The sequence below is a fragment of the Diceros bicornis genome, chromosome 5, assembly GCF_020826845.1.
Source record: "Diceros bicornis minor isolate mBicDic1 chromosome 5, mDicBic1.mat.cur, whole genome shotgun sequence".
Lineage (NCBI taxonomy): Eukaryota > Metazoa > Chordata > Mammalia > Perissodactyla > Rhinocerotidae > Diceros > Diceros bicornis.
In genome coordinates, this window is record NC_080744.1 from 4,346,492 (window position 1) to 4,362,999 (window position 16,508).

Consider the following 16,508-nt stretch of genomic DNA (forward strand, 5'->3'; position numbering starts at 1 on the left):
CTTATTCTATGTCCTTTTGGTTTTAAGAAACTTTATTTAGTTCTTAAATTGTGTATTACCCAGGTAAAACATACTTGTTCATTAAATGCATGTGATCAATATTAACTGCTCACCACCCTGTGCTTCTCTGTATCTTCTCCAAATCCAAGGCCTCAGATCCAGTCTATTCATTGGGTGGTTAGAATACTGTCTCAAGTACTTTTGTTGGGCAGCGTTATTGAACCCTGAGATTACTGAATGTTTGCGTATCACTGAAGGTTTTTCTTTCACGCTAAGATAGACGAGACTTTGGCTGTCAGATATTGCGGTACAGACTCTGCTCCCACCTTTCTCAGAAAATGCGGACGCTGCTCCGCTGTTTGTGAGCTTCTAGTGTCGGAGATGAGAATCCTTGAAGACAAGCTGACCTCCCGTACCACCCCAGGCTTTTCAGTTAGAATGAAATTTGGCTGTTAGTCATAGAAAACCTCCAAAAAGTATGACATAAATAGAATTTTATTTCTCTCCTGAGTAGAAGCCCAGGGCTGTACATAGTTCAGGTCAGGTAGGTACGAGCCTGTGATGTTAGAGATTCAGATTTCTTCCGTTCTGTCACTTCTCTGTGCTTGACTCTCATTCCAAATCAGCTCATGGTCCAAGATGGGAGCCAGTGGAAATGTGCCTAAATGAGCAAAATGTGGAGCGCTGCTTCCCTCTCAGGATATTTCTGCTTGAGACGCACGGGCCAGAACACAGCTGCCTGGGGAGCCGGGAAGTGTTGTCCTGGAGCTGGACAGCCCGGTGCCCGGTGAATGATTTGGGGCTCAGTTACTATAGAAGCAGAGGAGCGTCAGTGAGCGAATGAGCAGGCTATGACACGTTGTCACAGTTTGTTCCTTCTGCCTGGAAGCCTATACAATTTTCTTTGTATGTCTGGGATTTCTTTTCTCATCAATTAGACGTATAATTTGGTAAGCCCTTGCCATGAGTAGACTTATGTCATTCTGCGGCTCAGGAATATTTTCTTTTCAATATTTGTTTTTAAAAAGTAGAGGAAAAAAAGGGAAAAAACTTTCCATAAGTGATTATTTTCATTTCTCTCTATTCTTTTCTAGTTTTCGTATTCTTAACGTTTCACTGCAGAATTGTATTTCTTTCTCTTAAACTTATTTATAATAAACACAATATTTGCCCCTGGTAAAATAAATTAAGTGTAAATAAGAATTTAAATAAGAATTTTTTTTAAAGAGAATGTTTTCACTATCATCCTCTTCTTTCTCCCAGTCCCACTCATAGAGTTAATCAACATTAAATTTCATATTCACAATTAAGGGCAAACATGATTATATTCATACTGATATTTTAATGATTTGGAGAACTTTTTAAAGATACTTTTAATGTCACTGGATCATAAATTTTAGTTAGCGTTATGTGAAAACAGCATAGATAATGGCAGTATTATAGCATTTCAATTTTGAAGACTCAGCCTTTAGTTGCCTTTTTCCATGTTTCTTTGACCAGAGGATTTCTATCAGCCATTTCTCGACCTAAAAGTAAAAACAAACAAAAAAATTATTGTACAGCAGGGACAAGGAGAGAAATAAAACCAGACCCTTTTTTGTTTCCTATTTTGTATTACTTTACAGTACCATCATGTGCCTTTTGTTCAGGTTTTATAAACTAAAATACACAAAATTTGAGTTGAATGCCAGTCTTTACTTCTAGCAAAAACTAGGTCTGTCGTACACAGCTGTGTTTAAAAGAATGGTATTGTTTATAATGGAATGTTGTAGATATTCAAAGTGTTTTGGCAGTTTAATAGAAATGTTCTCTTTGGAAAAGTTTGCACATTTTGTGAAAATAATTATTGAAGTAAAGTGAATTCTAATTATCAAAACAGACAAGTCATTTGTGGGCTTATTACAGCAAAGCTATAAAAAAAAAAAACATTTTAACAACCAGGTGTATAAAGTTATACATAATCTCAATAAGCCATCATAGTAATATGCTTAAATTATCCAAATCAAATAAGGAATTTAAAATAAATAATGAAGCATGTCCGAAAAGAAATTGAGAGCTTGCTATGGTACCTGAACTAAATAAATAAAAAGTACCTCACAGGGTTTGGAAAATATAGAAAGAAAATTTTAAATGCTCAATAAAAAGAAAAACTAATTCATATTTCCAATGCACAACTTACAGTTACCTCCTTTTATGTTATGTTTATATTGCCCTGCACACTGATCAAGCTGCTGTTGAATTCTATGCAGTTGAATTAGAATTACATCCAATATACAACGATGGCATTGCATTTAACATTTTATAATTCAATGATGTGCATCAATTTTTCTTTTTCATTTTCAGTAACTTGCCGGGAATGGCATTATAGCAATTCTGAAAGCAAACTCTTCAAATGAGTAAGTGCTATTAGATTTTTCTGTGAGAGAACCAACCTAAAGTAACAATCTTTGTTGATGCTTGCTCAGATCAGGTGGACCAAAACAGCAGGAAGTGCCTCTGACAGATTCCAAGACTCGAGTGTCTTCAATGAGACTTTGAGGATTACAAATATTCAGCGACACCAAGGAGGCCGGTATTACTGTAAAGCAGAGAATGGCTTGGGGTCCCCAGCGATAAAGTCAATCAGAGTGGATGTGTACTGTAAGTAAATTTCCTAGAAAACCACAATCAAGTCTACTTTGGATTTCTTCTGTCCTGCACCTTGAGATCTCTTTTTTATTGTTATGTCCATTGGGAAAATCTATGGTTTATTCCAAAAAATAAATTCTATTTAGTTGAGAAAGAAAAGTGTATAAGATAATGATAGCTCATTAATTTCCTGAAGAATCTGCATTGGAAATTTTGATAATTTTTATGATAAAATAATACATATTCATTTTGGAACACTTAAGAAACAGATTAAGATATTAAATGTTACTAAAATCCCACCAATAACTGTTAGTGTTGAGTGTACATGCTTCTTTATATAAGTATAGAAATGCATGTTTATATTTGCATAAAGATCATGCTGTAAATACTGTAACTTATTTCACTAATTTTACCTATGTGGGATTTCCGCTATTCTTATTTTTTAAATGTGCATCACGTAAGTGCAGCTATTTGACTTGGCTTGTGAAAGACCAAAATCTCTGTGTACAGTCTGTTTTTGATCCAACTCTTTGGAAAGTAATCAGTACCTTGGGCAATGCTGTGCCATTTGGAAAGTGTTTGTTGATTTATTTTTGTTCTCGGTCTCATTTTTCCACTTGTTGCTGTTAGCAAATACATTTAAAATCCTCTTGGTCTCCTTACTTTTTTCCCCACCAAGACAAATTAAGGGCCTGCATTCCATTTGGTCTTTTGTACAGGTTTATCCATCAACCCATTGTCTTTTTTGAGAACTTGCATTTAATTGTTAACTCTTTAGTGTTAGAATAAAAGGATTGTTTTCTCTCCTTAAAGTTTTTCAGACATAAGTAACAGATGAGGAGTTCCTGTTTTTCTACTTGTTTTTCTTCCCCCTTTCCTTTTCTTTCAGTGCAGGACAAGTGTCACATAGTTAGGACGGTGATTGCAACTGTACTTGATCTATTTATCAGATCTGTGCTGAGTCTCATGTAATTATTCAGGTGACTGAGAAGCAGGTGACAGGGCTTCATTTGTGATTCACCTTCCACATTCAGGTGCTTGCTCCCTTCCTGGAGAGGATGAGAGAGAAGTAGTCCATGTCCCGTTCTCTCGAGCATTTTATAGCCCTTAGGTGTCCACTGGCGTAACTCAGGCCCCTGCATCCCCGGGTTCTCTCTGTGTCCTTATTGGTGCACAGGTTGGCCTTACCCACACTTCCCAGCCACAGGATAGCCCCTGGGCCCCCTTCCACTCATCAGATATTTCCAGTTGCGTATACTTTTTTCCAAAAAAAAAATACTATTTTTAGTATTTTGGTTCATATATGATTTTAAATTAAACTAAATTTAATTTAAATGAATTAAACACTTCTACAATATAACTTTCTAGAGTGCATACCTGTGCTTTTGTTGTTATTATAGTTTTGGTTATGAACTTTTAAAATATACAACTTCAGTACTTTAAACACAATTCTAAAATCTAAAATGTTCTGAAAGTAGAATGGGTATGTTTTGTTTTGTTTTGTTGGGTTTTATTGGTAACTTTTTTCAGCAAAACCTGATGTGAGCTAGTTTGTTGGCATCCTGTGACCTGAAATGACTCGAATAGAAAAATAAGAAAGACTTTATACTCTTAATTTACCCTACTTTGTATGAAGAATCCTGTTTAGCTCAGGAAATAACGTGTTTGATTACACAGTATCAACACAGACCCTGCTGGGTGTGTTATAGAATACATGGTATATGAACTGTATTATCTTTCTAAAATCTGAAATATTCTAAAAAACAGTCCCCAAAGGTTTTGAATAAGAGATTGTGGCTTGCGTTGCCACCACAATGGGCTTGATAATAATAATTTAAAAAAACATATATTGCTGGGTTGAAAATCAAATACAAAGGGGGAAATGACATTTTTAAGGACTTAAAAAAATATTCTTCTTCCTCCTCTGACCACACAGCCTTTCCAGGACTATTCTGCATTATACCCGCGCTTTTCTATCTCTTCTGTCTCTCGCTGTCCAGGCTGACTTGTGCATCAGCATCGTAGTTCTGCACCCTTGGGTGGAAACAGTAGCTCTGCTCCCTCCAGCTTCCCCAGGCCCTGTTACTCTTCTAAGGCTTGTGTCGCCTTCACACAGCTGTGCCGGAAGGCACAAGCTTAGTTCCCTTCCTCTTCTGTGACTGCCTTTGGGATTTTCCCAACACGACTTGGACTTGACAGACGTCTTGTTCTGTGTTGTTTAAGTGAAATGTCGCTGTGATGCAGACCATAGCGTATGCTCTTTTCAGTACTCTTTTGGTGGTCAAGAATTATTGGAAAGCTGTCTAAAATTATATTATATGAGAAAATAACGTATTAAATTATAGACTCTATGAATAAATATGACATCTCTCTAATATACATTTTCCAGGGAATGCCTTACCTTCAGCTCCAGAGAAGATCTTATGGGGATCTAGGCATGTGTTTTAAGTAGTTATGCCTATTCTTGAAGGTTTGGATAAGTACATTTCTTTAGTAAATTTTCGAACATGTTTCAACTGATAAGAATACCTCACAATGGAGACAACCAGGCCTATTTGAGGAATCCAAGTGTTCCAAATATAACCTTGATTGAAGACTACAGTTTTAGGTTCAAGGATGTTTTCTCTACATGAATCTTGATAATTTAAAACTGGTTCTATCACTGTTAATAAGAACATGACTAGCATATTAATGCTGCATTTAAGTTGGGAAGCCTTGCTGTCTAAATTTGGATTGCAGTCTTAAGATTCCTCTGTGCTTGGATTTTTATTTGATGTTGGACTGTAATTGAATGGATACTCATGTTTATAAACCATAAACAAGTGAGCAACTTTCTTTCAGGTACTTCCGCTTTAACTATTTTAGAAAGTGCTAAAAAACAGTAGGACTGATTTTTCTGTTTGGAGCCATGATTTTAGAATCATTGCCTGCACGGCAGATATCTACTTCCTTTTTTAAACTGGTTCCACAAGTGGAACTTTCGTCAACATCAGTAGAACTGGGAACACAGGGTGGGCGTAGAATACGAAATACAAAAATATCTGCAGGTAAGGATCATATTTGCAACAACAAGCTGAGGCAGACTGTGGCTTGGATTTAACAACAATTGTAATAAATAATATTAGAATTTAGTCTTGAATCCCTTGTGATAGTTTGTCCCTAAAAAGTGCCCCATAAAATATTAATTTTATGTCCATCAGTAGTCCTGGAGAGTTTTCATAATAGTGAAAATGTGTATCTCTCATTAAAATCTATGTTCTGATCATAAGTTTCTAGACTTTAGATCTCGTACCTACCTAAAATAAAATTTAGTGCTAACTTCTCATTATGTAGAGGACAAAATTTAGTTTCAGAATAGGAACTTGCTACAATGCTGATTGATATAAAATGAGGTGATTTTTATTAAATAGACATTTTGAAATATTTGTGACACCAACATTTTGATCAATTTAGGAAAATTTATTAATCTGAATTAGCAATTTCTTCCCACATAATTTTTAAAAATTCTTGTAGTAAAAAAATTGGAACCTGTAGGTTTTTAGAAACAACTACCAATTTATTTTTATTTTTTTTACTATTTCAATCAAGAATACGATTTTCTCTGTGTTACTATTTTGTGAAAATATACTAGGTTCTTCAATTTATATGACTTATCATTTTATTTTTTAAGAATTTTAAAAACATTTCAAGCCTTCTAGGAAATGTAATTCCTTAATAAAATTGTATTTATAAACCGGCAGATTTCATAACCATGTAATGATTTAATTTTTCTCCTAAAATCTGACCTAGTCATTTATACAAATATTTCTGATCAAAAGCTAATTAATTACAATTCTTCTTTTGCTGGGAAATAGCTCCTGAGAGTCTGCAAGCTAGCGGCTATATGTTTAGGAGAAACATGTAGAATTAGTTCTACTTCTACTTAAATCGGCTGTTTTAAACATATGCATTCTTCATGCATTCTCCCTGAATCCATGCTAAAGCCGTGGTCAGGAAATAAAACAACAGTAACAATAACAAAAAAACACCCATGGACAAGGCTAGAGAAGATGGGGCAGGAGATGACAGAAAAACAATTTTGATGGAAAAGAGTCAGATGGGGAAAGGACTACTGCTTAGCATACTGAAAAAAGCTTAATCAAAGCTATCAGTGTGGAGGACAGAACTAGGCTTACTCATGCTCTAGAATCCTTGAAAAGATCAGGAATTGGAGACACTACTTAGCTCTTAGAGTGATAGTGTAATTTAGTCTAAAAACAGAAGAACTGGTTGAAAGCCTTCTAGATAAGAAGAGTTACACACCCAGATCTCTCTCCACATTTCACACAATTCAGTGCCTGACTACCTCCCTTCCCCCACTGGTCAATCCCTATAGAAGAGGAGAAATTTATTTCTATGAGATGTTGATCCAGAGAAACTTTCAACTCAGAAACCTGGAATCATCAAAAACAAGAGGCAACATATTTTAGTTAAATCACGGTTATTAAGGGAAAGTTGACATGCTCGTCACAGTCCCTTCTCACCTTTGGTTCTGGGAATGCCTTCCTGGCAAAATGTTGGAGAATTCCTGTCTGTGAAAACTGATGAGCTCTGGAAAAAGGGCTACAGATCCTGCCAAGTAGAGACCTTGGTGAAACAGCCAGCTGATACACTCACAATGAAGCCTACTATTGATCAACAGAGCTACCAATAGCTCTTTTATAACTGATTCTTCGATGTGAGTTTACTACCAGCTAACCAGATGTTGAGACCATCTTCTAACAAAAAAGAGAGAAACCAAGACAAAGAAATGCAAAAAAGAATTCAGGAAACAAGGATAATTCAGGGGACCAAAATACAAAATAAAACACAATAATTGATATTTTTAATTAGTATTCTCAAAATAAACAGAAAATATTGCATTCATGTAACAAGAACAGGAAACTGAAAGCAAGGAATTTTCAGAGAATTCCTAGAATATTAAAAATGATAACATAAAAATGAGTAGAAGGGATGAAGAAATCTTACAGAGAGTAAAACAGAATTTTAGTAAATAATCAAAGGGATGGACCAAGAAAGAGAAGAGAAGAAAATTAGAGAACTCATCCAGCGGATCTAACATTTGAATGAGAATTCCAAACAGAGAAAAGAGAGGTGAAGAAATTATTTTTTTTAAACTTAAGAAGATTTCGTATCAAAGTTGGGCATATGTTTTCAATTAGAAAGGTCCCACTGGGTGTCTAACGCAGTGGAGTAAGCAAGGTCCACACCAAAACACATCAACATGCAATTCAAAACAATAGGAGCAAAATGAAGGTCTTAAGTTTCCAAAGAGTTTTTCATTTTTGCCAAAATGGTCACATATAAAGTACTAGGAATCAAAATGGCACAGGTCTACTCAACAGAAATCAGGAAGCTAGAAGACAAATGAGTAAAGCTTTTGAAATTCTGAAGGAAAATTATTTCCAAACTAGAATATTCTACACAGCAAGACATTTTTTTTTTTTTCAAATATCAAAGAAGGAAGACATTTTTAGACCTATAAGATTTCCAAATTTTTTCTGCTGTGTTTTCTTTCTCAGGACACTGCTTTTATATATATCCCACTCAAACTAGAAATTATGTCAAGAAAGAGGAAGAGGTATAATAAAAAATAAATAAATAAATAAGAGATCGTGGATAGGATAATATAGAAGGGAATCCCCGGATGCTGATGAAGCAAGATGCTGTGCTGACAGCTGTGAATTGGGCCGTAAGAGCAACCAAACAGAAGCTGGAAGAAAGGGGGCTGTGAGGGATGATTTCAGGAAAGAGATGCAACCTGTGGGTTACCTGAGGTTTTAGAGAGGAATTTTACACTTCTCATGGAAAGCTTAATAATATGATGATAATAGATGCATACAAATTGGGGAAACAAAATGTGGGTGTTATTAACAGAAGGCAAAGAAAAAGTTATGTGAAATGAAAAGTAATTGAAATACATTACAAGGTTCAGCTGTGAAAACTACTTGCATAGTCAATAATAATAACAACGTTCGACTTAACCAAAAGTATGTATGGATAAAAGGAGGATGGGAGAGTGTTAATATAAGAGAGCTAAAGGCTTCTCTTCAACAGGAAGAAATCAGTAGGACAATGTGAAAATGAAAGAAAAAAATCTATAAGTAGCAGTTAAACATTCAGACATATGAAGACAAAACCAAGAATGGGTGAGAGATAGGTTACAAAAGGTTGCCTCTGCGTATTGGAAATAGTTGAAGTTGTGTTTTGTATAATGATTTGGCTTTCTAAACTATGTGCATGTGTAATATGATACTTTTAATTCATAAAATATAGATTTGAATATTTTGCCTTGGAGGTCCTGTTAATTCATAAAATATAGATTTGAATATTTTGCCTTGGAGGTCCTTGTTATTAAGCTCCTAGAAGTCAAAACGAATTTCATTCCAAATTTTATCAGAAGATTGTCAATTCTAAATCTTAAGATTAGATTTATATTCACACTTTTCTGTAATTCTTCATAAGAATTGATATTCCTTGATATTTGATACCAAATAAAGTTGACTGAAAAGATATCTTATAAGTAAAGGATAGGCAATAGCGTAGGGAATGTTGGTGCCACATTCTAATTTTTTTCCCCCAAACTTGGTAGAGTAAAATTTTTGGGTTAATCTTCACTGCCATGTGTTTACATGTTGGTTAGGATGAAACATTAAAAACAGTAAGTTTTGACTATACTTCATTCATTCAGCAAATATTTGAGTGGCTATTCAAAATATAGTTCCATGAAATTTTGTGAGGCTGAAAAGGAGTTTGTTATACAAGTTGCACCTTCACTGAGTTTAAACTACTTAAAAAGACAATGGGAAATACAGAATTCATTTAAATGGAATATAAGAATTAAGCAATAAGATAAATAACATAAACGATGCCACACAACGTGAATGATGTGTCAGATGGCACAGAACATGTAGTGCTGGGAGCAGGAGGTTACTGTGGCCTCTCATGAGTAACGTAGTAGGGTTTACATTGTAGTTTGAAGAGCAGGATTATGAGAGGTGGTTCTCCTTGGCATTTCCACATGTCTTTTGGCAGTTTTTGTCCTGAACTCTCTTTTTCAAGGATGTTTGTATAGCAAACAGCCTTGGCCATTAGAGACAGTGTCTGACTCCAGGGCAGAAGGCAGATTTGTTTTCTGACCAGGTAATAAATGTAATGTCTCCCTAGGGGCAGAGATGGGGCAGATTTGCTAGCGGGACCTTTTAAGATTGGAAGTTTCCTGAGCTCAGGTTTCCTTAGATGTGTCACAGCATTCACCTGGGTTGCCCCTACATCATCCCCATGGAATTTGAGGGAGAAGGAGAGCCTATGAAAACATGAGGCTCACACTTACATCCATAATGAGTGGGCAGTTTGGTTAAAAAGGCACAGAAGAGAGGTTAAGTGAACTGCATTTGGAGGAATAGTGACTAAAATGGTGGGTTTAAAGGGAGAATATGAAAGCTTAATTTGAAAGACGGCTGTCAGATTGGGTTGAAATTTTACTGCTGGTGTTTCCAGAACAGTGAATCATTATCTGCCATTCATGTAAGATGTAAGATAAAGAGTTATAATTTTAGGACTTCAGAATTACTAGTGAAGTTCGGCCTTCTCCTGGTACTAATACTGCCTCGTTTGCCTTCTCTGAGAAGCAGTGGCCCCGCACCAGGAGCCCCTAAATCCATCTTTGGAGGAAGAGAGTATATTCTATGTAAAAAAAAAGTTGCTTCACAGACTTTGAAGTTACCATACTCAAATATATTTGTTACCTTGAGATTCTTGAGAGCATTTAAACAATTTTCTGAGAAGGTGTTTTCTTTATTTTTCCACTTATTTTTGGCCGTGACTGTATTGCTCACAGGGTAATAGAGGTCAATACAACTTTAACGGTTAGGGTTTGATTAAAACTTTATTTTTAATTCAAAAAGAAATTAAATTCAGAAGCATGAGCTTAATAAGTTCTCACGTGTGCAGACACTGTTCACATGAGACAAATCTTTCCCAATATCCATTAAACATTTTGTAAGCCTTCTTCTTTCTGAAACATATTCCCCACTTTAATTTCACTTAGGTAGATTGCTGCATTTCGTTATATTCAGAACAAGCAGTGAATTTTTTTTTTGTCCTTGTCTGTTAGATTTGTTTATTACATTTTCACCTGAGAAATTAGCAGGAGATTAGGATGACACGTTGTCAATTTATTCCACAAATACAATTTACCTGTGTTAGAAAGAAAAATTATAAACTACACAGTTAAAAATTGTTGACAATGAGTTGAGTTCATTTTTATTGGACCCATCAACATGCCTTCTGGATAACAAAGTTTAGAAAAAGGACTAGAATGACTGATGGGAATTCTGGTAGCAAGAAAACTAATCCCTTAAGTCAATCTCATTAGGCACAATTTTCTCACCCACCACCACTCCTCCCAAAACATCAGCCTTGGGTTTGGAAGGTCTTAATAATGTTTGATGTGGTAATTACAATGCTTATTAAAAATGGGTGGCTGTCATGGTAATTGCCCTATTAATAAATTTCAAGGCAGAATTTTGCAATTTTGTGTATGTTGCAGATGAAGAATCCTTGCTTATCAGACTTATTTACTCATGGGGCACATGACCAATGTAATTCCCAAATAGTGTTAGCGTTACTAATAAAAGAACTTAGTAAAAAAATATCCTTCAATGAAAACTACAGTGAGTGTATAGAGACTCCTACCAAGTCAGGGACCATGTTGATATCATATTGGGAATGCTGAAATTCCTGTAATCTTAGACATGAACAAGCAGATAAATATATATATTACATTCCTTTAAAAGCACCTGGTTTCTTGTGCTCAAAGTCTTACATAAAGTGTACTTAGCTTCTGCTAATGTAATTTCACTAACAAGCCCTTTGCTATTTTTTAAGTGCTTGCTCAATTTTTTGTGCAACATTTGTTTGTAGATTTTTTAAAATTGCATTGGCTTTCCTATAACTTTTGGTAGATAAACATATATCTGCTCTTTGTTTCATGTAGCTGTTATGAATATTCCTACAGAGGCATTCTGACTCCCTGCACCTTTGTTCACAGATTTGTTATTTCCACTTAATATATTGTTCTTTATATCAGGCATTTTCCAAACATTTTACCTTCTAGTGGACTCTTTTAACATGCTTAATTTTGTCAGTATTTCCCCCAAAACTTTAGTAAAGCTAATCTACAGCTTTACTCTAGATATGAGCTGACCCACACAGTCTAAATTGGAAGTATTATCCTTATAATAAAGAAATTTGAGGACCGGCCCCATGGCTTAGGGGTTAAGTGCGGGTGCTCCGCTGCTGGCGGCCCACGTTTGGATCCTGGGCGCGCACCAACGCACCGCTTCTCCGGCCATGCTGAGGCTGCGTCCCACATACAGCAACTAGAAGGATGCGCAGCTATGACATACAACTATCTACTGGGGCTTTGGGGAAGAAAAAAAAGGAGGAGGATTGGCAATAGATGTTAGCTCAGAGCCAGTCTTCCTCAGCAAAAAGAAGAGGATTAGCATGGATGTTAGCTCAGGGCTGATCTTCCTCACAAAAAAAAAAAAAAGAAACTTGAATTCTTACAATTGCTTTGGCTTCTTAAAAAAATTAAATCAATGCTATTTTACTTTCTTGACATATTTAGCATGTAGTAAAACTCTTTTTAAACAGGTATTTGAAAATTGACATCCTGTTAACATTTTTTGTGCAGTTGATCATATTGTTAATCTAAAGGCATAATCTTATATTTATTCCTGTGTAATTTCATTTTGTTTTCATCTGTGCATAAATATGTTAAGATTTTAAAATACATTTGTAGAATTTCATTTATTGTTTATTCATTTCAGTGTTTGTATTTTTCTATTTTGTTTAAAAATATTATTACTTCCTATATTTCATCCAATTCATTGCTAAAAATATTCCCTGGAGGCAAGACCATGATCAAACCACTTTAATATGCTGTGCTGGAAACACACCTCCAAATTTCAGGCTATTAATCATGTAGTAGACTCTTCTGAGATATTTACTAAACCACTGTTTCTTTCCTTAATACACAGCTGAACCCTATTTTCCAGTTTCTGTTCTTCTAGCTGGGGTCATGAGACTAGTTTTGGCCAATGGAATGTGAGAGGAAGTGATCTGTGCCACACTCAGGCTGAGTGCCTGGAACATCTCACTTAATTCTTCACACATTGTCTTGACTTACCTATTTCTGCTCACAGAAGCTCCAGCAAAGTGCCTGAGGACCCAGTGGTTTTTGGTGCCACATGATGGAAGGATTTTGAATCACAAAGTCACCATTTAGAGGAGAGCTACCCAGGAGACCCCTTAGAGTAGAAACAATTGAATTGGAATTTTTAGGAGAGGAAAACATTTTTGTTGTCGTTTTTTTAATCCACTGAGGTTTTAGGGATAATTGTCATACTTATTCTAATTGCTGTCTTCTTGGTTACTGTTTCCATCTATTCTCCATTTCTACAATGTATTCATGAAGTTATAGAGTATCTTCAAAAATATACAGGCCATTTTGTTCTCTGTAGCACATTTGAGTGATTTAGAAGTCAGTACACTTTAACAAAAACAAACTTATGAAAGAAAAGCTATTTGTTTATTGATTATATGCACAAAATGCATGAAGTAGGAAAATTACTAACTTCTCAGATTCCAGTTTTACTGTCCCTGCCACCTGTGTAGGAGACACTCCTGGTTGGGGACTTCTCCTCTGTGGAACTCTATGTTAATGTCTTCTGAAGCTGGACCATTTTCTGGTTTCTCATTTCTCCCATTCTTTTCTGAAACTAGAGGGGTTGGACTTTATCTCAATGGAAGAATATAACACCATTATGCCAACTTCATTCTGTGACTGATTCTTGGTTTTTATAATATGTCACTCAAATTCTATCCATCAGAAAAGAATCCAGTTTTTGTTTGTCTAAAGTTGCTACAACTGATGTGTGAAGAAGTAGTTGTTATTAAGGAGACCAGTTTAGTAAATTGGGTCAGTCCAATTTTACATTTGACTTACAATATGTTTTAGACAAACAAAATTTATTTTATTTATTTTTTTGCTGAGGAAGATGCACCCTGAGCTAGCGTCTGTGCCACTCTTCCTCTCTTTTGTATGTGGGTCGCCACCACAGCGAGGCTGCCGAGCAGTGCAGGTCTGCGTCTGGGAACTGGACCCACGATGCTGAGCAGAACGCACCAAACTTAACCACTAGGCCACAGGGCCAGCCCCCAAATTTAATTTTAAAAGTTAAATATTAGTTTAGCCTTGTTTAAGAAAAATGAGAAAATATTCATCTGTGAAAGATAATTCCTACAGAGAGGCTGAAATCTGATTTCCTTTTTTATTCTAACCCCAAGATTAGGTAATCACAGAGCTAATATTTAAAAACAGTTCCTTCATATGTAAAGATGGAGAATGTGAAAGATCTCACTGAGTCCAGATTACCAAAACTACAGCATTTCCCGGATCAACTATCTCAGTAGATGTTGTTGGTGCCTTCTGGTCTCTTCTTTTCACTCTTTATTTCTGTTGCACTGAAGTGACTTCCAAATGCATGTACCTGAAATTCTTTTCCTGGAGACATTCCTGGGTTTCCAGAGTCTACTCTGCCTGTATTCTCAGTAGGCAGAAGTTCTGACAAATTAATTCCCACCTCCATATCCTTCAAAAAATTATTGGTGAGAGTTGGTGTATGAATAGCCCAGCTCCCATGCTCCTTGGATGGCGTAACTTAGAGAGACTGTTTCACTGTCTCCCGAAGTTCCTCAGGAAAATTAAGTTCTAAGTCCTCACGGTTGCTACTAGCTTAGTAATATACCCTTTATATTTTTTCCCTCACATCCCCAATATCCTCCTGGTATTTCTGGAAACACTTTTCAATGCACTGCTTGCATTGAGTCTTTGTCTCCGGGTTTGCTTCTGAGGAGACTCAAAAGGGCACAAGTCAATAAAGAGAAGTGTTTAACTTGGTATGATGTACATTACTCTAAAAAGTTAACAGGTAGATTTTAGCTTTAAGAACAAGCAATACATCTGACTTATTTGTATTTTCATAACTTTTATCAAAAGTTATTTTGTACATAGCATTAAAATATTAACATGTATTTTGACTTATCTAATTTGCAATATAATCACAAGGCTTTTTTTTTTTTTTTTTTTTTTTTTGGTGAGGAAAATCAGCCTTGAGCTAACATCCGTGCTAATCCTCCTCTTTTTGCTGAGGAAGACTGGCTCTGAGCTAACATCTATTGCCAATCCTCCTCCTTCCCCCCCGCCACCAAAGTCCCAGTAGATAGTTGTGTGTCATAGCTGCACATCCTTCTAGTTGCTGTATGTGGGACGCAGCCTCAGCATGGCCGGAGAAGCGGTGCGTCGGTGTGCGCCCGGGATCCAAACCCAGGCTGCCAGTAATGGAGCACGCGCACTTAACCACTAAGCTACCAGGCCGGCCCACGAGGCATCTTTTTAATAATAAATTCAAGATTTTATCCAACATCAATTTCAAGGTATAATTTTTTATTTCATCTCTAGAGAAGAGGAAGGCTTGAATCCATTTTTTATTCTTTCCTACCAGTGAGTTTCATTTATAGTTGTGAAATTTTGTGGAACAGATTCTGCAGCATGTCCCTGGGTCTACAGAGGACTTAGGTCTTAGTTCCCCATAACACTGCCTATTTCATACTTGTTCACTGCTTCTTATTCAGAGAACATAATGGAAGAGTTGCTTTTAAGTCAGTGTACCCCTGTCTCGATCAAGCTGATTACTGTTCATTCACTACTGGTCAACACACCCTCTTAGGTGTTCCCGGAGCACCTACTGGGACCCTTCCCTCATTCCACAGGCACACAATCAAAATAGCTACCAGCAGCTTCCTCTCAGTTGCTCTGCACCTGTTCCTACTGCCTTTAGGTCATTATGCTCATTCAACCTGATTCTGAAAATCCCAAACATTATGTGAGCCTTCTGGAATAGAGGTCTCGGAAGGCCACTTCCAATTAGAGTCTGTCAGTTTCCAATGTTAATTGAGGACCCGCTGTATGCAAAACATTCTACTAGAAGCTATGGTGAGAGATAAAACAGAAATACAAGGCCTTTACCCTAAAGACTTTTGTAATTAGTTGTAGATTTGAAAAATAGACATAAAAAAAGAACTCTGTTAAAAAATAGACTGATGAGTAAAATTAGTATGCATATTAAAAGTACTAAAGGAAAAGTGATGCAAAAAATGACATTAATTAGAAAGGCCTTCCACTAAATATATTAAAGAATTCAAGAAAATAGATATAATTATTTTTACCTCAATGTACATTTAATTTCTAGGTTGTTAGTTGGGTAATAACTATCAATTCTTGAGCAAACTTATTAACTGAAAATTACCACTGTGTTCCACAAAAGTTGATAACTGTTCTAATGTGCAACTATGTTGATATTTTTGTGCTTATTGTTACCAACAAATTAAAAAAAATGTTTGCATCTAAACTCAGTAATGGTTCTCCCTCATATCTAAAAATTATGTATCAATTTCATCTGAGATTTTGAAGTGGTAAATCCATTGACTAAACTAGATAAAAGGCCCTTGAATAAACAGCCCTTGGCTGTGTGAGATTCCTTAGCAAAAGGTTAAATGTTCCTTCTGAGTCAGGCAGAGAATCGAGATTGGTATTCAGTATTCTGATTTCCAGTCAGTTCGTGAACTCTCTGAATCTAGTTTTCTCCCTAAGGCAAAGTCTGCTACTGTCAACTTCGTATGGCATACATATTTCATTAAAAAAAGAAGAAAAAAGTTAGGAGAAGCAGTATAATTTGTGAGCTCACAAATTACAGTGAGCCAATAAAATGATT

At 35.9% G+C, this 16,508-nt stretch overlaps 1 protein-coding gene across 1 annotated transcript in view; it reads left to right on the plus strand.

Annotated features, from left to right (window-relative positions):
• The window catches only part of MDGA2 (MAM domain containing glycosylphosphatidylinositol anchor 2), a 786,958-nt gene that overhangs the window by 409,042 nt on the left and 361,408 nt on the right, over positions 1-16,508 (plus strand). The window contains exon 3 of the mRNA XM_058540638.1: positions 2,466-2,640. Within this exon, the coding sequence (XP_058396621.1) occupies positions 2,466-2,640 (175 nt within the window). The remainder of the gene's footprint in view (positions 1-2,465; positions 2,641-16,508) is intronic.